We start from the raw sequence: 24,835 nt of genomic DNA on the forward strand, positions 1-24,835 counted from the left end.
AAATTCTCTTCGATTTTTTTTGTACCTCTAAAGTTTATTAGGAACATTATTTGAAAACGAGACACAAAAATTTTAAAATAGGTATCCTGAAATTTTGTACGAAGAGCGCAACGATTGAAGCGACACCTAGCTGTAACATTGAGTTAAAATAATAACTCCAACACGGAGTACATAGTTGATGTAGTTTGTAAAGTCCAGTCTGCATTGGTACGAATTGTCCAACGAATTCTACAGGGTGTCCCAAACCTCAAGTGACAGCGGCTTCTGATAATGAGAGAATTTCGATACAAAAACTCCAACACTACAATGTCAAAGCTACTTCAAAATGAAAAACGTTTAAAGCAGAGACTAGCTAAAGGTAAGGCTTACTTCAATATAATAAAGTCTATTGGAAACTTCTTAAACGATTAACCAATCACGCTTCCGATACAACGAACATTACCGTGCGAGGAGTACACAACGAACCTGCAACACCCTGTATTTACAGCCCTCTCCAAATTTACCGTCAATATTTTTGTTACGAAAGTTTGAATCTCGATTTGTCGGAGCGGCTCGGAAACAACGGAATGAGTGTCGATTGTGATTAATAATTATTAATATACACTTTGCTCACTTATGCACTTTGCAATGGAATATGCATAAGGACTGTCGTACCTGAGAAGTGTTGCCGCATGTAGGAAGATCGCACATCGGCGGATGTTATTATATGTAATTAGACGCAATTCGAACGGAGGGAAGACGGGAGAATGTTGTCGACTCCGAAAACAAAAGGCGGCCTATTCTTGGCTTCATCCCTCTGTGATGGACTCGAGGACAATAACATAAGGTGGATAATTGCCATAACAAAGATATAAATCTCCGATCAATTTCTCAAGAGAATATTTAAAAAAAGAAGTCACATTAATTTGACATGTAAATCCTTTTTCATGCAGGCAAGTGGCAACCCTTCTGCTAAACAAAGACGCGGATCCTAATGTTTTAATTCCGACGCACGGAGTTACTCCATTTCACTTGGTTATCGGCAATGATTCAGAAGAATTCGCGGAAGAGGTGACCAAACTGTTCCTACGTCACGGTGGCAATCCTAACGTGAGGTACGATGTCTATAATTCTAATGACACCTCGTATTTGTTCAAACACAAGTGCATCGAGTACGTTATGTTTTCAGATCGAATGATGGAATGACTCCGGTTCACGTAGCGGCAGCTTGGGGCAGAATAAACATATTGCAGCTGCTTCTGGCTAATGGCGGTGATCCGTTATGCCTAGACAATGACGGACGTAGTCCATTTCACTACGCCTTTGAGGGCAAGTATTTTAAAGCTGTGACATTGCTCGCAAATTACTGTGAGAATACTCCAAATGAGGATAATACACCAAAGTATAATATGATACTTGGTAAGTTTTTATTATCTGAGAAACTGATATGTGACTTTTCTCTTGGAGTAGGAATGTGAAGAGTAAAAAGTTTCTTTTTAACTTTAATGGTAAAAATTTTCATTTTTCAACTCCTAGAGAAAAGTTATATGATTGCTATATTCTGTGCAAACACAGACTATTATTATTTTTACCCTTTGATATTACAGATAAAGTTTTAATTATCAATGGGGACGTGATTGCAGAGTATGTTGCGTCGAAAGATACAATGTTAAATGTGGATGACACGACGGAAAGAAATACACTTACCGATTCTTCCAATTACAAGCCAAACTCTTCCTCGATGATCGTACATTCAGGGCATATGTCAGATGTACATGCTATTATTGAAACCAAGTACAAACTATCAAATAATTTAGACGGATGTCCTCCAGGAATTGATCATATGCCGACCGGTCGAGTACAGAGTAATCTTTTGCGAACCTATAAGAATGAATTGCCGAATTACTCATTCGTTGATCTCGATTTTGATTTTGCGAATTTACATCTTTCCGATGTCATGCAAAAGGAAAAGTGCCTCGTCAGTCAAATCATTAATCATCTCTCGTCGTCGTTAACAAGTAATTGCACTATTAACGAGACGTTACACAATTACAAACGAAACAAAGAGGAGAGTAGCATTGCGACAAGTAATTCTGACACGTCGTTCTGTTTGATGAGAAATACAAATGCACGTCATAAATATAAATATCATAACAAATCAAGATATTCCTCGTGTAAAGTAAAGAACTATTCCAATAAAGAGATCTTAAAGTTTAAAACTCCAAATATGAGAAGACAATACTCAAAGTATAACACACAAAGCGCCTCCAAGAAAAATTGTAGAGATATCTTTGACAAAATTTCTTTAACACCAACTCATATTCTTGATAATTCTATCATTAGCATGTCACCGAACTTCAATACACCTAGTCATACAAACAGAAGACATGCTTCCAAGACTCCATTGACACCATCGCATATTTGTTGCAATAATTCTATTGTTAGCAAATCACCTAATTTTACCCCAGTTTGCATAAGAAGAAAAAATCCAACAAAGACATCACGTGTGGTTGATTGTTCTCTAAAAATATTCAAGAGATCTCCTAAATATAAAATTCAAACGCAATGCCCTGAATTCAATTGGCACAAAAAACATGTCGCTCAATCGACACCAAGAAGAAGGAGAAAACAATCGATATACAAGTTTCACTCCAGCAGAAAAAGATTTGATCCTTATCGGTACGAAAGTGATATCACGTCTGACGAATTTACTTCCAGTAATAAATTAAAACCAGTGGATCTGGATAAAACAATCTTTTTCGAAACAGTTGAAGAAACAAATCGCTATAATCTTCTGGACACAAGTAGCGAATTTTCATCATCAAATTTTAAAAAATCTTCAAAGATGAAACGACAAAATCAATGTAACAACCATTTGGCAATAAAGTTGGATGGAGGATATGATGAAAATGATGTAACAGACAATAGTAATGTAAATCTTTTGGACGTAAATATAAGCAGTTTTAATGGAATTGAGAAAGAAAATGAATTTGTTAATAATTTTGGCATTAATAAGAAATATATGAAATCTGAAAATAACGAAATAAACACTGAATTTATAACGGTCAGAAAAAATATATTTACTGTTGATAAAGCACTGAAAAAATCACTAGACAATAATATAAAATCAACACATACAACTGAATCTGAATCATTACAAAAGGAAAATTTTGTAGATTGTGTTGATTGTGATACTAAGAAATTGTTGAATGAAGATTTAAATATGAATATAAGTAAGACTTGTAATTTACATGCAAAAAATTGGTGCAGCGATAGATTTCACGTATCTCCGTTACATAAATCTCTTACAAGTGATTCACTGTCTGCTGCAAATTTACGATGTAAAAAACAAATTTATTTATTGGATTCTGAAAAATCATATTCCTCAAGAAGTACCGATTTTAAGAATGCAGAAAGTTTGCTGAAAACAAAAGACTTAGACATGTATAAAGCTGAAAATAATTCGTGAGTATATCTTAACATTGTAATATCGTTCGAAAGAACGTTTATTTAAATTTTGTAAATTGTAGATCTTTGCTCTCATACGTCAGTGCTCAAGAATATAAGTACGAAGATGCAGAAGAAGGTGTAGTTTTATTAGAACGGCGACTTTGTGTTACACCATTTAGGTGAGTTTATATATAATTGATTTTTTATTTTTATCTTATAATCTATATTAAGTTAAAAATCATTGAGATATATGGCACCTCTTTGTTTCAACAAAGGGAAGTCAAGTTTATCAAGAAGTTAATCTTATCGAAACTTAATCTTAAATAACTTAATCAAACTTTTTATCAATGTTTTAGTACTTCCAGTAGAAGTGAATGTGATGTCAGAAGCAAAATGTCTGGTAAGCTAGAAGTAATTCCTTTGTTATTATTGATTCTAGAATTATTATATTGATAGAATAAAAAAATGATTTATTTAGGCATCTCAAGCACATCTTCTCAAAATTTACCAGAAAAAATACTATTTATCGATGATGTTACTCTTAGACGAGAGCTCAAGCAGCTTGGTGATCAACCTGGACCAATCACTAATACAACTAGACAACTTTATCAAAAACGTCTTTTGCGTTTAAGAAATATCAAGAGTGCTAATTCTGCCTCATTCATGTTAAGTCTGCAGAATACTTCAAGAAATCAGATCTCAGGGTTAAGCAACAAAATTAAACCTCATTTAGAGTTTGGAGATTGGTTAAATCATCTGGATACCTATAAAAGTCTGGAGAAGCAAGTATTTCAAGAATTTGCATCACCAAATCCATCTCGGAGATGGCGCGAAGGCACATCAAAAACATCTTTCACCTATCTGTTATTAGATCCACGTATAACGCAGGATCTGCCAAATCGCAGTGTTCGCCTTACAGAATCAGAAATCTGGTCAATCTTTCTTAACGCTATATTTTATATTGGTAAGGGCAAACGTTCCAGACCTTTCGCCCATCTCTACGATGCTTTCAAGATATGGGTGGGCGATTCAACCAGTACTAATAAAAAAATTAATCGCATTCTTGATGTGTGGAACAATGATCATGGGGTGATCTGTTTGCATGTCTTTCAAAATGTTATTCCAGTAGAAGCTTATACAAGAGAGGCTGCCATGATAGATGCAATAGGGAAGGAACATCTGGGAAACTCCAAAGGTGGGGAATACTATGGCATCACAGCAACATGGAGCGTGCAACAAAAGCAGAAATTTGGTAGATATCTACTATATAAAGCTTTACAAATTTTTATGCAAGAGGGAGAGAGTCAGCTTTTCCCTAATCATTTGTAATACAAGCAAAGTAAGATTATAATATAACTAATCGGTTTTTGTATTGTGTCAGATTTTATCTATGTAGATATAAATATATTGTACATTAATTTTTTGATGTGTAGATAAAATGTAACGAAAGCGTTTCTACCTAAATTAATCAAAAGTTTGCAGAATATATAATTGTGTGCAATTTGACAAAATATATATGTAAAATATTTTTATGAGAAAGAAGAAAATTCTTGTATCAAAAAATGGTTATTGCTCCGAGTTAAAAAAAGAGAAAATTACACCATAAATCATGTATAATAATCATGTGACGACTGATAAACTATTCATATTATGTTTATTTAATTTAATTTTTATTTTTACATACAAATGTGGAATTATATCTGTATATTGTATATTGATATATTGTATATTGATTTTTTTATATGCAGATTATAAAATTATAATAATAGCGTTTATGCCTAAATGAATTAAAAATTCACAGAATATCTAATTATGTGCAATTTGATTTTATAAACATATATGTAAAATATTTTTAAAGGAAACTATTTTTAAAAAAGCTCATTTTAACCTAAGAAAGAGAAAATTAGGCTTAGAGAAAAAAAACATCACAATAAAATCATATACTATAACAATGTAATGACTAATAAATTATTGATCTTATATTTTTTTAATTAGTAACATATGAATGTAGAATTATGGTACTCAAATTCTTAAGAGAAATGGACACACTAAGTACATAAGCAATTAATTTATACAGTCAAATATAACAATTTTGTACATTTATTAATATGTTTCATAAAATATAACTATATGTGTAAAGTAAATTAAACCAGCATTTTTTTGCCAAGAAATCTTTTGAATTCCTCTTGAATATTACAAGTATGGTCTATCAGGTTCTGTGTCTTTTGCTTTTTTGTCTCTACTCCTGGGATACCATCTATGCTTGGTGGTGTACGTGATCTTTGCCAGTTCCTCTACAACCTGGTACGGCTTCTTTTTCCTGAAAACGTCCGCGACGTCCTTGTCCCCGATACATAGCACGGATGTATCAGGCTTCTCCTCGGGCAGAGGTAGAGAACACTCGTATGGGAATGGTTTCTCTGGATGCCAGCAAACAACAATACGATCGTCCTCCGTAAATATCACCGCTTCCGATGGTAAGGTACTGTACCTGGCGTATTTCGCGGAGCGAACGCACGCTCGGATAGTGCGCAATAGAGGATTCATCTGCCATGACAAAAACATTAAATCAACTTGTACTTTAATGGTAAATTGTTTACATACGATTAACACTGTACATACGATTCGTACAATTTTTTTTCTTTCCATCAAGGCCACTGTAATTATAATTACAACATATAAATGAATTATTAAGTGTCTCTCACTTTAACCTTTAACCTTTCTAAAACGTATATTTCTAGCATTAGATTTTTTTAAATAAACAACTATACAAATGCTTTCTACAGAGTATATATCTTAAGTATATATAAGAATTAGTAATAAATTCTTTCATATTTTAAAAAGCAATGAAAATTAACTCTCAGAAGTGTTACGACTTAACGTATGTATGGAGTGTCAATCGCGTAATATAAAGTTCTTTCACAATAATATTCAGTCACTTTACAAGCAACAGTTTGCAATTCATTTATACCTCGCGCTGTTTTAGTTTTGCGTTTCAATACGTATCTTCATAGATTCTTCGAGAAAAATTCAATTTGAACGTTAGATCTTAACCTCCTTGTTGAATTCCGTTACGATCCGTGGCTCGTTCCGATTCCGTTTTCCGAGCCCATGGGGAGCGCCGGAGCGGCCCTATCTTGGACCTATTTTTTGTTACCGTTTGCTTCCACACCGTGGCGGCACTCATCGGACTCCGTGCATGGTTATTTGAGGACTCGGCGAGTCTTCATTGTCTTCATCCACGGTGGAGGGACAAGTTGTGACGTGAGACGAGAATAGAGAGTGGACAGACGGACTAATGGAGAACGCGGTGCGCAACAGCAGCGAACAGCTATGTGCGAAAGTTTGTTGCATTGAGCAGACTGGATTAGCAGATCGTTTCGCGTTAGAGGAGCATAATCGGTTGGCTGAGTGATAGCAAGAAAGCATGGTAGCGATGAATCGGACGTACTTGGTTCTCGCGGCACAGTGGGATGTTATAAGAGAGACCGGTGTGTGACAAGGAAGTCGTGGCGGAGGATTTCGGACTGTCGATGCACCCAGCTTCCCAAACGAGCTTCGACGACGCGATCTAATTTTCTCGTGAGCGTACCTAATCACCTCTCTGTTCAGCGATTAACGTCGCATACGATAGCGTCACAACGTTTCGAGAACTGTAGATGAAACTGCACTAAACCTTGTCTGGTTTTTAATCGTACCAAAAGTTCCCATCCATCGAATCTGGAGGTTTTGTCGAGTTTGTTTGACGAGCATCCACGCGGTGACTACATCTTGAACAATTGTCTTGTTCTCTTTTTCGATACTTCTTGTAGAAAAGAGGTGGTCCTTTATTACTTTTGGTGCGATATATAAACTGAAGTGACAGGATGATGATGGGCGATCAGTTTCGCAGTAAAGTAGAGCAGTATTCGCCGAAGTCCTCACCGAGGGGAGCACGGTCTCCAGTCGTATCTCGTCAGGACTCCACAGGAACGCTGAAGACTACCATTTCCCTTGGGAAGAATCCTTCCATTGTCCACAGTGGACCATTCTATCTGATGAAGGAACCCCCAGGTAATAGAAAAAGAAATAGTTTATACTTAATTTTTTTCATAAACAATGTATAATTAATTTTGAAAGAATTTAAGAAAACTTGAAAATATATATAAATAAACGTGCTGTTTTTTCCAGGGGAAAGTGAACTTACGGGAGCAACAAATTTAATGGCTTATTATGGCCTGGAGCACTCCTATAGCAAGTTTAGTGGTAAAAAGCTCAAAGAGCAGCTGTCGTCTTTCTTGCCAAACTTGCCTGGTATTATAGACAGACCTGGACATTTGGACAATAGGTAATTTAAGTTTTGCAAGTTGAAACATTTAAATTGGTTCTTATTTCATGTTTCATTTTTTCTCTTTTTAAGCTCATTAAGATCAGTAATTGAGAAACCTCCCATAGGTGGTAAGGAACTATTGCCTTTAACGAGTGTACAGCTTGCTGGTTTTCGATTACATCCTGGCCCAGTAAGTAATTTTATTACTATAAATTAAACTATAGTTATTATCAATACATTTTTGTAAAATAATGTGTGTGTGTGTGTGTGTCTGTCTATATTGCAAATTGCTAAATTGCATAATGTAACTTTGCAGCTGCCAGAGCAGTATAGATATATAAATCAAGCACCTCAAAGAAAGCACAAAAATAAGCATAAGAAACACAAGCACAAGCCTGGGGAAGTGCTCAGTGGACAGGAGACCGCGACGACGGACGTGGGCGGTTCCGATACGCATGAAAAGAAACATAAGAAGCAGAAAAGACACGATGAGGAAAAGGAGGCTAGGAAAAAGCGAAAGAAGGAGAAGAAGAGGAAAAAGCAGAAGCACAGCCCCGAGCATACCGGCAGCCTCACGCCATCCCAGCATTCCAATTCGTGATCTCTAATTTGTCCTTTTCAATTTATGCCAAATTTTTGATTTTAAAATCTAAAAGCGATATGTTTATACGATTTAAAATATACATACACGCGCGTTGTATATTTCTTTGCGCTAAAGCTGTAAAGGTACGAGTAATATAATTATATTTGGATTAATCCTTTTTTGTTATGTTTGCACAAATAAGAAAATTTGATATTCGCGAATTCAGACAATTTTCTGGTTATTTCTAATTTGAGAAATTGAATAATTTAGTGAATTAATTAATCTAATTGTTACCGAATATTTCAACCATATTTACAGTCCTAATTTATATATATGCATAATAAATAATTTGCATATATAAAATTTTTTCAACATTAGATAATACGACGAACTCTATGTGCAAATTATGTATTATATATACATCATATTATAAAGTAATGTAATCCCCTTTTTATTAAGAGGATTGTGTACAGGTCTTTTTAAAGCCCATGTAGATTTATAAAAAGCTTTACGCCTTACAAAATTGTTTGCTCAATCTTCGTTATTTCGCACGCCAGACGCGAACATTATAATTACATGCGTTCCAGTAGTGAAGTGTCTTTAAGCAAACTGGTTTATGTCTCATAAAATCTCGACGCTATAATGGCACTGATTAATTTGAAATTCTGCTTTACTTTTGAAAGTTTTGCAGTAATAGGCAAAATTTAATCGTTACATTTTTTAATTTATATGACTTTTACTTAAAATCGCGCAGTATCTTTATATGCATGTTATGTTTTCTTAAGCATCTTTTTTTTACTTGCGTATTCGAAAGTTACCTGTACACGGTAAAGGGGGAGCGTGTAAAATATAACCGTGTGTAATATAACAATCGTGTGTAGGATACGTCGTTCCTATAAATCTGCCGATTGCCTATGCGGCGTTGCGTTATATATAATAATTGTAATTTCGTCGTTATACGAAATTAGGATGTAAATAAACGTAACAGATTAACGAAAGACTGTGTAAAGAGACAGACACTCGTTGAACTCGCTGCTGTTCTGTATGCAAAGTGCTCGAAGTTTATAAGTTTACAGTCCACATGCTTTAAGCTTCACGTAATGGATTTAGCGGAGAGAAAAAGAAGAGAAATATATCGGAGAGAATCTAGATTTAAAATATTTATAGCGCGGAAGGAAATACAGAATTAAAGTGATTGATTTCATAACAGCAGTTGGATGCCTTGTTATTTCTCATCCTAATTGTCTTCCTTTGTTTTCCCTTACACAACACATTTAGACGAACATAATAAGTTTGAATACAGTCGAAAACTGTTGCTCATACTTTGTCCCGTTTTTGGAAAATCGATTAAGTTACTATGTATGTAGAGACCGTAACTAAAGAACATTTTCCAAATAAGATATATTTAAATGTGATTTTTTATGTTCAAGATTATCAAAATCAATGTACTCTATATGATTAAATTTGTTTTTTATGAACTGTATTACTATGTTAATGAAAATATTATCTTATTAAAAAAATGTTAATCTTGAAATCCAGTAAAATAATAAGTATGAAAAATAATGTGCATATCGTAATATTTGCCCCTTTGAAACAGTTTTTCCTCTGGTAGGTTTTCGTATCATTAAAAATAGTAGAGATGTTCTATAAAATAATATGGTTACATGAAATACCATGTATTTATATGTATATTATACAGTTATATGTAATTTTTTCATAAAATTTCTTTATTTTTTGCGGATAAAGAATGGACGATATATTGTTCCAAATTGTTCCAATCGCGTGCGCGATTCAAAACCGGCCGGAACGTAGGAGTGAGGTTCGGATTGCGTTGTCCGCGTTATGCTTATGCTGTGTGGTATGCACGACCTTGCCTGCAACGCTTGTTGTTGATGGGATTATTGCAAGATGCAGCGTGGCATACTTCGCGCGACGAGTCTCCAGCTGTTGCAGAGGCGGTTCTTCAAAAAGTATCACGTGAGGGTTAGATTCGCGCCCAGCCCCACTGGTAACGATCGTTACTCTCGTTTATGTCTTATTTCTCGTCTCAGACTTGATTTTATTATCGCAAGAACACCGGCACCAATTCGGATACCAGGTTATCCTAGAACGACAATTTCTAATTCAGTTGCATCGTTTCAGGTGACTTACACTTGGGAGGATTGCGTACAGCTGTATACAATTATTTATTCGCACGTAGCAACAATGGCACATTTATTTTGAGGATCGAGGACACCGATCGGACAAGGACGGTGCCTGGGGCGATAGAAAAACTTCAGGATGATTTGCTGTGGGCAGGAATTATATCCGACGAAAATCCTACCAGAGGTGGCCCCGTTGGCCCTTATGTGCAATCATCAAGACTTGAATTGTACAAGTATGTATCTTGGGTGCTAATCCAGTTAGGCAAGTTAATCGAAAACAGATAACTTTAAAAAAAAAACGTTTATATTGTTACAAAGTAGCAGTGTCTGTTCGATTTTATATCAGCAAACTATTGGCTACCACTAATGTTTTGCTTACTGCAAAAGTAAAATAAAATCCTAAATAACTTTTCAGTCTTTTAAATTGTGTTGTAAAACTGTCATTATTTCTAGGGAACAGGTATTTAAACTCTTGAACAATGGATCTGCGTATTATTGCTTTTGTACAGAAAAGAGGCTGGAATTGCTGAGGAAAGAAGCGATAAAATGTGGACAGGTACCTAAATACGATAACAGGTGTCGGCATTTTACCAGGGATGAAGTAAATCAAATGTTAAAAAAAAACACAACCTATTGTATTAGATTTAAGGTATGTCTTTTCTAAACTTATGATTTGATAGATTGATAAATAGATTTAATAGTTTTAGATTTTCAGCAGTTGTTTTTGTTAAATATTTCAGTTATCGTCTACACCAGAAGCCTTTCACGATATAGTTTACGGAGACGTGTTGCATGATATAACTAAATCTGAAGGGGATCCAATTATTATAAAATCAGATGGTTACCCTACTTACCATTTTGCAAATGTAGTTGATGATCATTTTATGGAGATATCTCATGTCTTACGGGGTATTGAATGGCAGGTTTCTACACCTAAACATATTATGCTTTATAAGTGAGTAAAGATAATATTTCTCACGTAAAATTCTTATTATTGACTATTATAAATTCTATTTATTACAGAGCGTTTGGCTGGGATCCTCCTGTATATGGGCACTTGCCTCTAATACTGAACGCAGATGGATCAAAGTTGTCGAAAAGACAAGGTGACATAAAAATTGAGTCATTTAGAAAACAAGGTATTTTTCCACTAGCATTGTTGAATTATGTAATAGGGGCTGGTGGTGGTTTTCATAAACAGCTGGAGAACCAAAATCTTTACAGCTATTCAGAATTAATTAAACAGGTATTTGTTATTAGTAACAAAGTTTTTTTTTGTAAATATTTTTTTTATATATTAAAATTTACGCTTAATTTTTTTCGTTTTAGTTTGATGTTAACAAAATAAAATTAAGCTCTGGTAAACTTATGCCAGAAAAATTAATGGAATTTAACAAATTGGAAATTGCAAACTTGTTGCAAGATAAAGAGAACCATAAATTTTTTATTGAGAGAATTAAAAAATTAGTGTTGGAAGCATTTCCTGAATGGTATGTTTAATTCCACACACACTATATAGTAATTCCATATTCATATAAAATCAATAATATTCTTACTTAAAAAAATTTATCATACCGTTTCTATTTTAGGAAAAATGATGGAAATTTACAGTTGGATGATGATCACATAATAACTACATTAAAGTGGGCCCAAAACAGAATATGGACACTCAATGATCTCGTCAAAAAAGATTTAGCATTTCTATGGATTGTTCCGTCTTCTACATCAAGTGTTAAACAAACTGGGTGTTCAGGTTTTTTAACTTCTTTATACAAAAAATGTTGAAATTTTATTGATTAAAGCTGTATTATATTATTGCGTTATTTCAGATGCAATTAAATTATTGAATGCGGAATTAGTCGAAATTGATGCTAATAATTATAAGACAGATTGGATGGCACCATATTTAAAAGATTTTGCCGAGAAGAACGGAGTTCCATTTGCTGCTTTCATGAAAACTCTGAGAAGCGTAATGTGTGGTGTAAAGGTTAATAACATACAAATTAATTTTTATTATGAAAAAAATATGCATATATATAATATCAATATTGATGCTTAATAGGTTGGACCACCTGTTGCTGAAATGATGGAAATTTTAGGAAAAGATAGAACATTATTGCGACTGCAGCGCTGTGTTTCCTGAGAATTTACACCATATTGCTTAATTGCAGATTGATTATACCAGAGAGGAATCTGAGAGCGGTCATCGCGTCGTTTTAAAGTGTTTTCATTCATCAGCATACAAAATGTGCATATTGAACTACGTAGTCAAATATCTACGAATCCCGTAAGTAATGTGCATGACTTTTTGGGTCTCTTCTATGCTATATCTACGTTTATTTGGTTCTGTTTTATACCCGTAAATTTTACAATTATATGCATTCATATTTTAAATCTGTTTTATGCAAATGTGCATAATCGTGTTCTATAAATGTGCAATACCACATATACATGATATAAATTCAATCTATTGATTTGATAAAAATTCACTCACCGATTGCTGTCGCTGCTCCTGCTGCTGATGCTGCTGCTGCTACTGCTACGTTCCTTTACCGGTTTTGGACGGATAATATATCACACACACGAGCAAAACGTAAACTGCGCGCGAGAATTTCACTTGGCGCGACCGTTACATTTGAAAAAATTATGTGAAAAGTACGGCACGTCAAGACACACTGAACAGTTAAATAAATCAATTCGCTCCCAGAGTTTGATTGCGCGACGACTAGTAAATGTTTCATTATCGGCACGATCGACATTCTACCAAAGGTATTGCGTACACTCTCAAGCGAATACGCGCACACGAAAACTTTGTCCGGAACGAAAATCAACGTGGCGTGATGTCACGTAACTTCGTGGAAACGCAGGCTGAAAAACCGTTTGAATGAAAATCACACGCCGAGATACAACGGAGACAAATTCGTTTCGAGAATTTCGTATGCTCGCACGACTAGTAGCACTTCAATTAGCACTCGCGATATACTACCGAACGTATCATTCCCTTCGAGCAAATACTTTGCGCGAACGCACACGCGAACACTTCACTCGAAACCGAAGGCACGATACCGCGCTTTACACATGAATACGTACGATCTCACGTCTCGCGACGGCACTCGACAGTCTCAACATCGTAGTTGGGCACAATTCGAATTCTGAATACGCGAGACACACGCGAAACACGCACGGAATCAACGGAACGTCCGATCACGTCCGGCCGGCGCTGGAGCACGACTGCCGGCACGGCAGCAGCGGACGTGACCGTTGGTAGGTACACTCGGCGGTACTCGGCGCTAGTCGGCGCGACTCGGCGGCCGACTTGCCGAGTCGCGCCGACTAGCGCCGAGTACCGCCGAGTGTACCTATCAACGGTCACGTCCGCCGCTGCCGTGCCGGCAGCCATGTTTCTTCGTGCTCCAGCGCTGGTCATACGTAGTCGAACGTTCCGTTGACTCCGTGCGTGTTTCGTGTGTGTCTCGCGTATTCAGAATTCGAATTGTGCCCAACTACGATGTTGAGACTGTCGAGAGTGCCGTCGCGAGACGTGAGATCGTACGTATTCATGTGTAAAGCGCGGTATCGTGCCTTCGGTTTCGAGTGAAGTGTTCGCGTGTGCTTTCGAGCAGTGTTTGCTCGAAGGGGATGATACGTTCGGTAGTATATCGCGAGTGCTAATTGAAGTGCTACTAGTCGTGCGAGCATACGAAATTCTCGAAACAAATTTGTCTTCGTTCGTCGTATCTCGGCGTGTGATTTTCATTCAAACGGTTTTCTCAGCCTGCTTTTTCACAAAGTTACGTGACGTCACGCCACTTTCGTGCCATGTTGATTTTCGCCAATCAGACGAGCCGTCCTTTTCACGTATATTTTTCCAAATGTAACGGTCGCGCCAAGTGAAATTCTCGCGCGCGATTTACGTTTTACTCGTGTGTGATATATTATCCGTAATATCGGGAGTGCCGAATAAGGAATCGGGCGATCGTTATTAATGTGCGGTTCGAGAATAGCAGGATGATGTCAGCAGAAAGCGGCTTCCATGGATCGAGCTACTCGGTATTAAATATACTATTTTTTCAAGTGATACATTTCTTTAGTGCTTTTGTTTTTGAGTTTAGGAATAATATTTATTACATTTTCAGAATCAAAACCGGAAAAGGAATGAAGCAGTAGCAGCAGCAGCAGCAGCAGCAGCAGCATCAGCAGCAGGAGCAGCGACAGCAATCGGTAAGTGAATTTTTATCAAATCAGTTATTTGAATTTATATTATGTATATGTGGTATTGCACATTTATAGAACACGATTATACATATTTGCATAAAACAGATTTAAAATATGAATGCATAAAATTGTAAAATTTGCGGGTATAGCATGAAACAGAATCAAATAAACCTGGACATAGCATAGAAGGGACCCAAAAGTCATGCACATTACCTATGGGATTCATAGATATTTGATTACATAGTTCAATGTGCACATTTTGTGCACTGATGGATAAAAACACCTTAAAACGACGTGATGATCGCTCTCAGGTTCCTTTCTGATTATACTGTCAAAGATAAAATACGTTTAAAAAAATTAATTTAGTTTACATGTTTTTATAAAAAGGATTTTATCTTTGACAGATGTTTTTCTTTATAATAATGCATGAATATGTCGAAATCTTCATTAGGAAAATCTGATTTAAGTATATAAGGTTATCACACACTTGTGTGACTACATAGACCGCTGCTGTAAATTGGAGTAACCAGGCGTTAATTCATAATCACTAAAATGAAAAGGTTTAGACGGCGAAATTAATTCGAAATATTGATATGTTTTACCAGCGTCCCAATTGAGATCCCGCTGTTCATTCATGGAAACGATAGATTTAAGAGTTTTATTAATATTGATACATACATAAATATGAAAATCAATTGTTACGATACGTTATATCTGTAGTCGTACTTACATAAACAAATTAAGAAGGAATTTTCAAGATTGTCATTATCAAAAACCATCAAGCTTTTAATAACAGAAATTATATCACTGAACAATACGAAATGAAACCTCTTAAGCAATTGAATATCACTTTTATTCAATATTATCATCATGTAATTAGATATTAAATTGACATTTAATTTTCTATCTTTCATGAAAAGTGGAAACAAAGCATCTGACAAAAAATATATTAACATAATTAGCATTTAAACTAATTTTGCAAAATGTTAGTAAATGTTTCTTTATCTTTGATAAAATCTTTGTGGAAAGAATACAGTTTTTTATAATTTGCTAAACGACAAAAACTGCTTTTGTTGATATTTATTATTATATTAATATAATATATTGACACATTAATATAATGTTCCATATATATTCATATATTAACATTATATTTATATTATATATTAATATATGTATATTTATACACTACAAAAATATAAAAACAAGTAAAACATACCTCGATGAACTAATGGAGCAACTTAATGTTAATGATTTTATAATATTATCGTTTATCACATTTTTAAAAATTTTTTAATAATAATTAGCTTACTAAAAGAAAGTAATATAGAAATTCTGAAATACGGAACTTTGAAATTTTACTTTATTATAGAATAGTGATTTTTAAAATACAGAACGAATTTGTAAGTTTCATCTTATATAATGCAACATGTAATTTATATACACTTAAGTACAAAAAGATCAATACATGTATAAATTATGCATAATTATCTTGATGAAAATATATGTATAAAGTGCTTGTGTGTATAACAGATTGAACACCTTTATTCTTAAGTTTTCGATACAATACACAAGATCTTTCTTATATAGCACACAGGATTTATAATACACATACAATCATTTGGATAGCACATTTGATGTCAGTAATTTAATTTCTAAAATAAAATCTAAGAATATCATAAAAGAATGATTTATAGTAAAATTTTTTGACAAAGAAAATGAACAAATAAAGAAATTGTTGATGAGAATGCACCAAGTAAATGTCTATTCCGATTACAATAAAACAGATTATTAAATTAGTATTTATTAGTATTTATATATGAATATAATTATAAATCCTGTTATTGTATCAATGTTAAGATATTATTTGATAAATTGCCAATTAACATGCCTGATATAATGATTCTAAACTGTGTTTGGACAAAATATAAAAAATTTTCATAAATTTATTGTGAAACATGAAACCAATTTTTGTATAAATATAAGTCTGCTTGTAAAGTCTGTTATGAAAAATTAATATTTTTTAATAAAAGAGACATCTATACAATAAAATAATGATGAATGTATAATAAATTACACAAAATTTTATTTATATCAATCTTTGAAAGATATATACTTAAAAAGAAAAACTAAATATTTGAAGAAATGTAAATCCTAAACTAGTCTCAGTGCAATTTCAGAATAACAATGTAAATATAGGTAATTAAAATTAGAACAGTGTAAATCAAGTTGAGTTAATACAGAGTTACATCTCTACGTATACATTTAAGCATATATATAATCTTAATTAAAAAAAATTTAACATTTTCATCTCTTGATATAAGAAAACTTTACAATTAAAATAAATTCTGCGTATTGCAAAAATATTCAGATAAATAATATTTTAATATTGTAGATACGATAACTTTTTTTACTTTACAAATTAGTTTTTATCACAGTAGTTTTAATTCATGTCGCAATGTACTTATGGTCCTATTCTGCAAACAGGAAATTTTCTATATCTTCTGAATATATTTCAATCTATATGCTATTTTCAATCTAAAACTATAAAATGTATTGATCAATCGTTTAAATCTATGTCAATATATATTTTTAGGAAGCTTTATTAAAAACAAATTAATTGAATCTAAAACAAAAAAGTGTTTATCCAATTAAATTTTTTTAGCAGAAAACAATTTAAAATTTTTTAGTCCTCTCATGACTAATTTTGATTAGCAAATATATATTCTATTATATTTTAGAAAGTTTTAGATTAGTCACTATATACAAACATAAAAATCTTGAAGTGATAGTTTTAGACTAGTTCTATATGCAGAATGTATATAACTGGTTAAACTACTGTTTTTATACATATGTATTTCAGAGATTGTTTAAAAGTTTAAATCAATGATAGCTCTAAAAACATCAAAAACTAACACACAATTGAAGCATAATAAGGGAAGAAAATTAATATTTTCGCACGTTTACTCGTTCATTGAAAATTACATAACAGTAACACATTTGGGTTAATAAACTAACCAGCAACGCAAAATTTATCACAGATAAAAGAATAAAATGCTTTCGCAAATGTATACCTTGGGGGAGGGGGGGGGACAGGATATATCTCGAATGAAAAAAATGTTTAGAAAACGGTGCAAGTAGGTTTCTAGAAAACTATTAGAATACTAGAATTTCTACTTCTTCAAACGGCTGCGAAGCTTATTTTACAGATCGATTACATACATTAGTAATACAGTAAAATGGTATATTTCTAGGAACAATAATTGAATACGATTAAATATGCCTGTTTGTATATTAACATACCTTTGCAACATTTTATCGTAAATTGTGAGGTATGTTTGTCAATTATTTTATTTTAATAAGTATACAAAACAACGTGTACATATTTTGGAAAGGAATATATTATAATACAACATTATATCTTATTATATACGTGTGGTTCTCACACGCTAATACGAGATTGTCAATTCTGTATATTAGTAATCTTACTGCAGGAATATACGCGGATATATACACACAAGATAACATATGGACAGAATTATTTTTGTATATAAAAAGAATAGAAGACTAAGTTGTAAGAATTGATAGGTACTAAATAAACATAGAGATTATAATTCAAAATAATTGTTTTAAGAAAACATAAACGTTATCTAATTTGTTTCTTTTAAACTGATTTAATTTTTAAATATTTGATAAATTTGATATCTATCTAAGAGATATTCAAATAATTATGTAAATTATATTAAAAAAATTGTTATATTTAAATGTTATAATTGAGTAATTTTTAAAACTTTTCCTCAAAGATGTCACATTGTATAAATTAACAGTTATCCAATATAACATTATTCTACGTAATACTGTATTACATTATTGCAACAATATAATCTATTAAAGTACATTTTGTTGCTTGTAATATATATGATATAATTTTCGTAAAACATAAGAAAAATACGCATAGATATTGCGTGTTTTTCATGAATTATGATTTCGTATTTCCAAAAAGATAATGAATATACAACAAATAATTTGTAACATTTATGTATACATAATGTATCGACTGTACGTCCATATTCCCTGTCTGTATGTAAGATTAGTGATTCTAGAATAGGCACTTTAGTCCTTCCAGATATACATTGGAATGTAAAGAAAATTTTTCTAATATTGCAAACAAATTGATTAAGTTTGTTGATTTTATATCATAAGACATTGTATAAAAAACAAAAACAAGTAAGTCGTTAGAACCTGTGGCAAGTTGCGCTGTCAATAAAAAGTCTATCTCTTCTGTTGTAATAAGAATAATGTTCTCGTGTAATTATTATTAGTAATCAGTTTGATTATACTTTGTTTTATCGCTAATCATTTATATTATGTTAATTATTTGTTTTATTGTATAAGACTAAATAAGTCACTATTGTACAGGTTCATCTATTTGTAATTGTGAGAATTATGTACGGAGTGTGATACTAAAACCGTAATACAAATATATTTTTATATCATTTTCAATTCGAGATTCTTTAATTATCACAAAAAATGAGAAAATGAGAGTAAACAGCTGTCAGAAGACGGAAAAATTGCCCTGCAATTCTTTCGATTATCAATAAGATTTGATTATTATGCTAATGGAAAATTAGTAGCCCGCGCGCGTGCGGGTAAATTTATGTATATATAAATTATGTATATTTATAAATAATTATATAATAATCGTTTATTAGAGAATTTGTTATAGCTTATAAAAATAGATGAACTGAGAAGATAATGAAGGCTAGTTTATTACATATAATGTAATAATATTATATATATTATAAGAATATTATAAGAAATATTATAAGGAAAAAAGGGCAAGAAGCTCACAAACAAGATGTCCAACCTGCGGACCCATAGGAAGAAGAAAATATTCTTATCGTACACCACAACTTTCGTGAACCTTCTAAACTATTATAATATACATTTTGCATTTCTAGCTCTTCTTAATTATCGTTTTTTTTTTTTATTGCCATAAGGAGATATATGTAGAATCACTTTCATATACATCTTGGCCCAAGCATTGCTTTTTAAATTAATCATTAACATCGTAAAATAACATAAAAAAAACAAAATCTTTATGTATTATGTATATTACATATTGGTAGATGAAGTAATAGAAGACAGAATAAATTGACCTAGTTAAAGAACACAGATGTAATATAGATTGATTTCTGATTGATAGATAAAAAGCATAAGAAACGTTTACGTAAAAAAGCGGTACTCGCAGGTTTAAGATACTCGTGCCGCGCGTATAAGACTTATTAGTTTCAAACAGTAGGAATACACACAATAGTTGTTAAGTAATACCCGAGAGTTATTTTAATAATAGAATTAGTAATATAAAAAGTTTGCTATTTTACAAGGAATATCTACTCCGTACATGTGTGCAGTTTATACGCTTCGTCGCGGATTCTATAATGTCTCGGTAAGAGAGTGAAGTAAGTTTTATCCCCTTGGGGGATAGATGTGTCCTCGTATTTTGTACTATATATATATGTATATGTCTAAATATATAAATAGAATTGCGCTGTAAATTTGTTGCTGCGTAACAAATTCAGCTTCGTTTCCCTCGTAAGTTTTAGTATAGAATAGATATTTGGCACAGGCAAAATGGTTTTTCCTTCCGTACGGTAACATTAGGATACTTTCCACAATGATATTTACCACGGTGAATATTACCCTCTCATTTAATACTTACGATGCCACTTGGGAATTGTATTGTAATTAACATTTTAGGGCACGAATATATTATCTATCAACTTTCTATAGATCTGTGTATTATGAAAGTTCTCTTTGTTAAATATTCGGTTCTAAGCTACTTTCTTGTCGACTTATAATTGCATTTGGAATGACATTCCAGAGTATAGTATTTCTTTCGATATCTACGCGATCATATTTTTTGCTTCGGGGACATGGAATTTCTACATGAACGCGACCCGCGTAATTCAGTTATTCAGATCATTGATGGCTTGTAAGATGCGTTTGACATGCCCCACCTTGGTGATGCCCAGCTCCTTTAGATCACGACGAGCTAAGGTTAATAGCTCTCTACCGCGTATATCGTGAGACACGAATTTCTCAGCGTATTCTCCCAGTTGCATATTCTCCAGCCAGGTGCACACCTCCTGCACGCCCCACGTGGTGACTTGATCTCGCGCCGGATGACCCGCACCGCTCGAGTTGCCACCGAAGCGACGAAACTTTAACCAGAACAACCCTCGATGACGATTTTTTTTATCTCCCTGTAGATCCAGAGTTCGAGATGTCGGTTAGTAACACGGTTAGTCAGATTAGTAGTAAAGCGGTATGCTATTTTTTATACGGCATACGTTAGGTACATGCTAATCATATGCAGGTGGAGATTTGCACTCGGGATTAAACGTGATGTAACGGATTCGTCAGGCATACAAAGTAGCTCTCGAATGACCTACGATCATTTGCGATAGTGTGATTCAAAGTTGCGCAAGTATCGCAGATATACACTTTTGCAGATACATTAATGAAACAATATATATAAGATATTCCATTATATATATTTATTGCTGTACTTTAGCAAGATTGATATACATTCGCTAAAAGATACATCTCTCATGAGGCTCATATAAAATCACGAAAGTTCCCCTCTCTCGTTGTTACAGCGCTAATTAAACAGTGCAGCAAACTGTCGTAAAATGAGAAATAGCGAAGGCGCGATAACGCAAAAGCAAAAGGTTGCATATAATTCAAGTGCATATTCAAATGCGTGTTGCGTCTGCTAATATAACTCAAGATACAACATTGCTAAATATCGCATGATGTACGTTATGTGTCTCATTGTAAATTGTAACAGAGCCGCAAGCGAGAATAAACAAATAAAAGGCAGTCTAAAACGGCAATCCCATCTCTCAGTAGATATAATACATGCACGCACGCACAGCATACACACGTGTACAAAAAATAATCAGCATCACTGTTACACTGTAAAACTAAGTCTCTAAATGCTAATTCTCTATTTCTCTAATATCATAAGCATTAATACTTAAAAGCATATTACCAGCATTGGGATTGAGCACTCAATCAATCCGAAACAAAGCATAGGATAATGTATTAATTATCATTTGAACAAACATTTACATATAATGAGAATTTGTAAAACTTTTCTCAAAAGATATTGTAAATTTTCGTGTATAACGTATGTGTAAAGAGAGGTGCTTTCATAATATTACACATTTTTACATTATCCAACTAACTAATTTTCTCAAAACTTATTTACAAGAATAGCGCTTTTGAAATATACTAGCAATATGGAATATCGAATACGAATAGAAGAAAATAATGGAAGATGTGTTAGCGTTAATTTTATTGTCAATGTACTTTTCGCTCAATTTTATAACCTTGTGGAAAATTATTAAATACTATATAAAATACTATAGAATAGAAAAATTAATTATACCTTCCAAAAATTCATATAAAAATCTAACTTTTCAAATTATTTTTGTGAATGAATATAGTTAAATACTTATGAAACCAATCTTTTACATTTTAAGTATTAAATTCAGTTAATATTTGCTATTCTGTTAATTAAATATACATAGTAAATATCACAAAATGTATATATAAACTTCATCACAATGCAAAATACATGACAAAAGTGAGAAAATATAGTTAATTTCATAACTCGTATTTTTAAATAATTGACTTTAAACAGCATTGCATTAAGCATAACAAAGAACTATACCTGCTCATCCGTGGAAATGTTTTGCAAGTAAACCAGTCCTGTGCCTCCTTCGTCAAAGGTGCACTTTCGTAATTCCTGTTCCATACAAGCTAGAGACAGAGATAACTTGTTTTCTAAATCCTCTCGTAATTTCTGCGTTATACAAAAAAAGAGTAACTGTTAGTTTAATAATTTAATTAATTCGTTAATATATTATAGTAATAACATTTAATATGCTCACCAAGTTATGAGCTTTATCGCGCAGTAACTCGCAAGAATCTTCGTACAATTGCCGCGCGCTTGATACCAACTCGGTTACTCTAGGTCTCAAGCTTATCTGTTAATAAAAAAGCAGTAAGGAAAAGTATATAATAAGTACACTGTCATCGTTATAGATTTCATTCCGTGATTAAAACTTACCCCTTGCAGAATTTTACCATCCGGATGTACTTGTTCAAGCGCGTTTGCTGTTCGCGAGGCTACTTGATACAGATCTGGTTCTAAGCTTGGATGCGATATAATTAACAGTTTTACCCACTTGACTAAGGTCGTTACGGCTTCAATAAAATTGAATAGAATGCTGAGCTCTTCATCATTCAACTGAGGAGGCTTACTACATATTTGCAGTTGTGCTCTATGTTGTGACGCATTGCTTATAGTAGAGGAAGTAGATTGAGTTACGGCGCTTAATGTATTGCGTTGCTTCTCCTCCCATGCCCTCAACGAGGTTTCAAGTGCCTGAGACACAAAATATTTCCGATCCATATACACAAATTGAAACCATTTTCTGCCATTAAGAGAAATCAGAAATAAACATTTACTCTATTTCTATAAAGCATTTGCATCCGATTCTTGTGTATAATCCTTATAATACCAGGTGGTTGAATCCAAGCCTCACCGTCGACCTGTATAGGGACACCCTCTTCTCCCAAGATATTAATCTGAACTGTCTGGCATTGAGCTATTCTGTGATGCTGTAAATTGATGAGTCGCGAGGCAGCCATTTGAACAGATCCAAATACTGCCACCACTTCCAATATGCGATCATCGAACGACGGTGCTAAGAATAAATCCCCTTCCTTCGTACCTCCCCAGAAATTCGTGCCGCCCATGAAGCTGTCATTAGAAAATAAAATTTTACACTTAAAACTTTAACTTCAATCATTAAAATTGTATATAAACCTATATATCATCGTAAATACCTTGGTATATTTAACACAACAATCCCTTGCAAAGAAGGCAATGGTATTCTTTGGCCATCGCATTCCAGCTGAACCCTCTGTTCGAGATTTTTGTAGGTTTTTTGTATCCATTGTTTAGAACCTAAGACACCGTACCACATGTAATTCTTGGCACGCGATCGACATTTCTCTGGGTGTTCTTCTCTCTTATTGTGAAAGTCGAGACTGATCTTCGCATCTATGCCGATACCGAAGTAATTGTTCATGACGCATCGTTCAAAGTAACCTTCCCTATGATGGAGAAAAAAATCGTGAAATCTGTATACATGTTAAATATACTAATTATATAATAGTATGTATGCAAATTACATTAACGTTTCATCTGGATCCATTAAAGGAGATACCGCTGCACATAGAGCATCTGCATTTGCCAGTAATGCTTGACTGATGAGACCAGCTCCGCCACTTACATCTATACATTTACAAAAGAGGCATGTAAATAATTATGCGATACAGGAAAGATTGTATTTCAACATTGCATTCTTGACACTTACTTGGCCACATAGGCAATCGAACTAAAGGATTTATTATAGGGAGTTTCTTTACGTCCTCCGTTTTGTCTACAGATTTCGCTCTTTCATGACGCAAGCTTATGCTCGAGCCACCTAGACGTGCAGTAGTTGCCGCCAATGACACAACCTCCGATGCCTTCAACAAACTGCCACTGCTTATACGCCGTGTAGCTTGCGGAGAGAAGCCTGAATCGGGGAGCTCCACGCTCACTGCGTCATATAAAAACATTAGCATATATATTGCAATTGCCACATAATGATACTTCAATTAGTAAAACTTACATCTTTCCATACTGTTGCCGCTACTGTATTGCTTGTCATGTGGATCCAGATTATAATCTACATTAAGTTTGTGATGACTCCCAATCGATAACGATGGACTTGGTGGATCAACGATAACGCTAATCTGCGGTGGGAAATTTGTAACGCACTTTTCGTTGGTCTGCGTATTGTCCGACGAGACGGTGAAACAGCATACCGGTGCTCCCAGCAAATCGGACGCTTTTTCTTTTTCAATGGTTTCAAACTTAGATCCAAGTATTACATTCGTTTCCACAGATTGCGACGATTTCGTTCCTGAGACACGTACACACGTTGCCAAGCCATCCATCGTTTTATATTTACTCAGCATTGTCTGTTGATTAAAAACACATTAATTTTATACATTTAATTTCTAGAAACT

At 33.7% G+C, this 24,835-nt stretch overlaps 5 protein-coding genes across 15 annotated transcripts in view; 3 read left to right on the forward strand and 2 right to left on the reverse strand.

The window, feature by feature from the left end:
- The first annotated feature begins 32 nt into the window (after positions 1 to 32).
- LOC105829089 lies at positions 33 to 5,017 on the forward strand. Of its 2 annotated transcripts, none has more exons than XM_012667740.3 (8): positions 33 to 358; positions 488 to 826; positions 933 to 1,094; positions 1,169 to 1,398; positions 1,587 to 3,444; positions 3,510 to 3,608; positions 3,786 to 3,829; positions 3,908 to 5,017. In XM_012667740.3, the coding sequence occupies exons 2-8, from the start codon at positions 747 to 749 to the stop codon at positions 4,756 to 4,758; spliced, it is 3,324 nt and encodes a 1,107-aa protein (XP_012523194.1). In that variant the 5' UTR covers positions 33 to 358; positions 488 to 746; the 3' UTR covers positions 4,759 to 5,017. The 2 variants fall into 2 exon arrangements, with proteins under 2 accessions (XP_012523194.1, XP_036149939.1); XM_036294046.1 differs by having other exon boundaries at positions 33 to 826; positions 3,908 to 4,211; positions 4,301 to 4,468.
- Positions 5,018 to 5,386: 369 nt separating this feature from the next.
- On the reverse strand, positions 5,387 to 6,556 carry LOC105829093 (39S ribosomal protein L42, mitochondrial). The gene is made up of 2 exons (XM_012667745.3): positions 6,401 to 6,556; positions 5,387 to 5,976 (listed from the first exon to the last, which is right to left on the reverse strand). The coding sequence occupies exon 2, from the start codon at positions 5,974 to 5,976 to the stop codon at positions 5,623 to 5,625; it is 354 nt and encodes a 117-aa protein (XP_012523199.1). The 5' UTR covers positions 6,401 to 6,556; the 3' UTR covers positions 5,387 to 5,622.
- Positions 6,557 to 6,709: 153 nt separating this feature from the next.
- LOC105829092 (mediator of RNA polymerase II transcription subunit 19) lies at positions 6,710 to 9,533 on the forward strand. The gene is made up of 4 exons (XM_012667744.3): positions 6,710 to 7,482; positions 7,600 to 7,756; positions 7,829 to 7,928; positions 8,055 to 9,533. Exons 1-4 carry the CDS (start codon positions 7,296 to 7,298, stop codon positions 8,337 to 8,339), a joined length of 729 nt encoding a protein of 242 aa, XP_012523198.1. The 5' UTR covers positions 6,710 to 7,295; the 3' UTR covers positions 8,340 to 9,533.
- Positions 9,534 to 9,665: 132 nt separating this feature from the next.
- LOC105829091 (probable glutamate--tRNA ligase, mitochondrial) lies at positions 9,666 to 12,850 on the forward strand. Its single transcript, XM_012667743.3, has 9 exons — positions 9,666 to 10,329; positions 10,464 to 10,698; positions 10,919 to 11,114; positions 11,206 to 11,420; positions 11,489 to 11,711; positions 11,795 to 11,955; positions 12,055 to 12,218; positions 12,295 to 12,452; positions 12,528 to 12,850. The coding sequence occupies exons 1-9, from the start codon at positions 10,230 to 10,232 to the stop codon at positions 12,606 to 12,608; spliced, it is 1,533 nt and encodes a 510-aa protein (XP_012523197.1). The 5' UTR covers positions 9,666 to 10,229; the 3' UTR covers positions 12,609 to 12,850.
- Positions 12,851 to 16,021: 3,171 nt separating this feature from the next.
- LOC105829137 (diacylglycerol kinase eta) overlaps positions 16,022 to 24,835 on the reverse strand; it is a 37,248-nt gene continuing 28,434 nt past the window's right edge. For 9 of the 10 annotated variants that reach the window (XM_036293752.1, XM_036293750.1, XM_036293754.1 and 6 more), the window contains 9 exons: positions 24,436 to 24,787; positions 24,136 to 24,363; positions 23,951 to 24,053; positions 23,603 to 23,872; positions 23,222 to 23,516; positions 22,821 to 23,138; positions 22,642 to 22,737; positions 22,422 to 22,553; positions 16,022 to 20,946 (listed from right to left, as the gene is read on the reverse strand). In XM_036293752.1, coding sequence (XP_036149645.1) covers positions 20,650 to 20,946; positions 22,422 to 22,553; positions 22,642 to 22,737; positions 22,821 to 23,138; positions 23,222 to 23,516; positions 23,603 to 23,872; positions 23,951 to 24,053; positions 24,136 to 24,363; positions 24,436 to 24,787 — 2,091 coding nt within the window. In that variant the 3' untranslated portion in view covers positions 16,022 to 20,649. The remainder of the gene's footprint in view (positions 20,947 to 22,421; positions 22,554 to 22,641; positions 22,738 to 22,820; positions 23,139 to 23,221; positions 23,517 to 23,602; positions 23,873 to 23,950; positions 24,054 to 24,135; positions 24,364 to 24,435; positions 24,788 to 24,835) is intronic. The other variant, XM_012667798.3, reaches the window with a different exon arrangement.

Source organism: Monomorium pharaonis, chromosome 11 (genome assembly GCF_013373865.1).
Source record: "Monomorium pharaonis isolate MP-MQ-018 chromosome 11, ASM1337386v2, whole genome shotgun sequence".
Classification (NCBI taxonomy): domain Eukaryota; kingdom Metazoa; phylum Arthropoda; class Insecta; order Hymenoptera; family Formicidae; genus Monomorium; species Monomorium pharaonis.

Bases quoted from the DNA above. Each gene is read 5' to 3' on its own strand.
- LOC105829089 (XM_012667740.3), top strand. From the start codon at position 747: ATGTTGTCGACTCCGAAAACAAAAGGCGGCCTATTCTTGGCTTCATCC. The intron at 1,095-1,168 runs GTACGATGTCTA...TTATGTTTTCAG, and splicing joins GGTGGCAATCCTAACGTGAG to ATCGAATGATGGAATGACTC. The intron at 3,830-3,907 runs GTAAGCTAGAAG...TGATTTATTTAG, and splicing joins TGTCAGAAGCAAAATGTCTG to GCATCTCAAGCACATCTTCT.
- LOC105829093 (XM_012667745.3), bottom strand. From the start codon at position 5,976: ATGAATCCTCTATTGCGCACTATCCGAGCGTGCGTTCGCTCCGCGAAA.
- LOC105829092 (XM_012667744.3), top strand. From the start codon at position 7,296: ATGATGATGGGCGATCAGTTTCGCAGTAAAGTAGAGCAGTATTCGCCG. The intron at 7,483-7,599 runs GTAATAGAAAAA...TGTTTTTTCCAG, and splicing joins TCTGATGAAGGAACCCCCAG to GGGAAAGTGAACTTACGGGA. The intron at 7,757-7,828 runs GTAATTTAAGTT...TCTCTTTTTAAG, and splicing joins CCTGGACATTTGGACAATAG to CTCATTAAGATCAGTAATTG.
- LOC105829091 (XM_012667743.3), top strand. From the start codon at position 10,230: ATGCAGCGTGGCATACTTCGCGCGACGAGTCTCCAGCTGTTGCAGAGG. The intron at 10,699-10,918 runs GTATGTATCTTG...CATTATTTCTAG, and splicing joins TCAAGACTTGAATTGTACAA to GGAACAGGTATTTAAACTCT. The intron at 12,219-12,294 runs GTTTTTTAACTT...GCGTTATTTCAG, and splicing joins TAAACAAACTGGGTGTTCAG to ATGCAATTAAATTATTGAAT.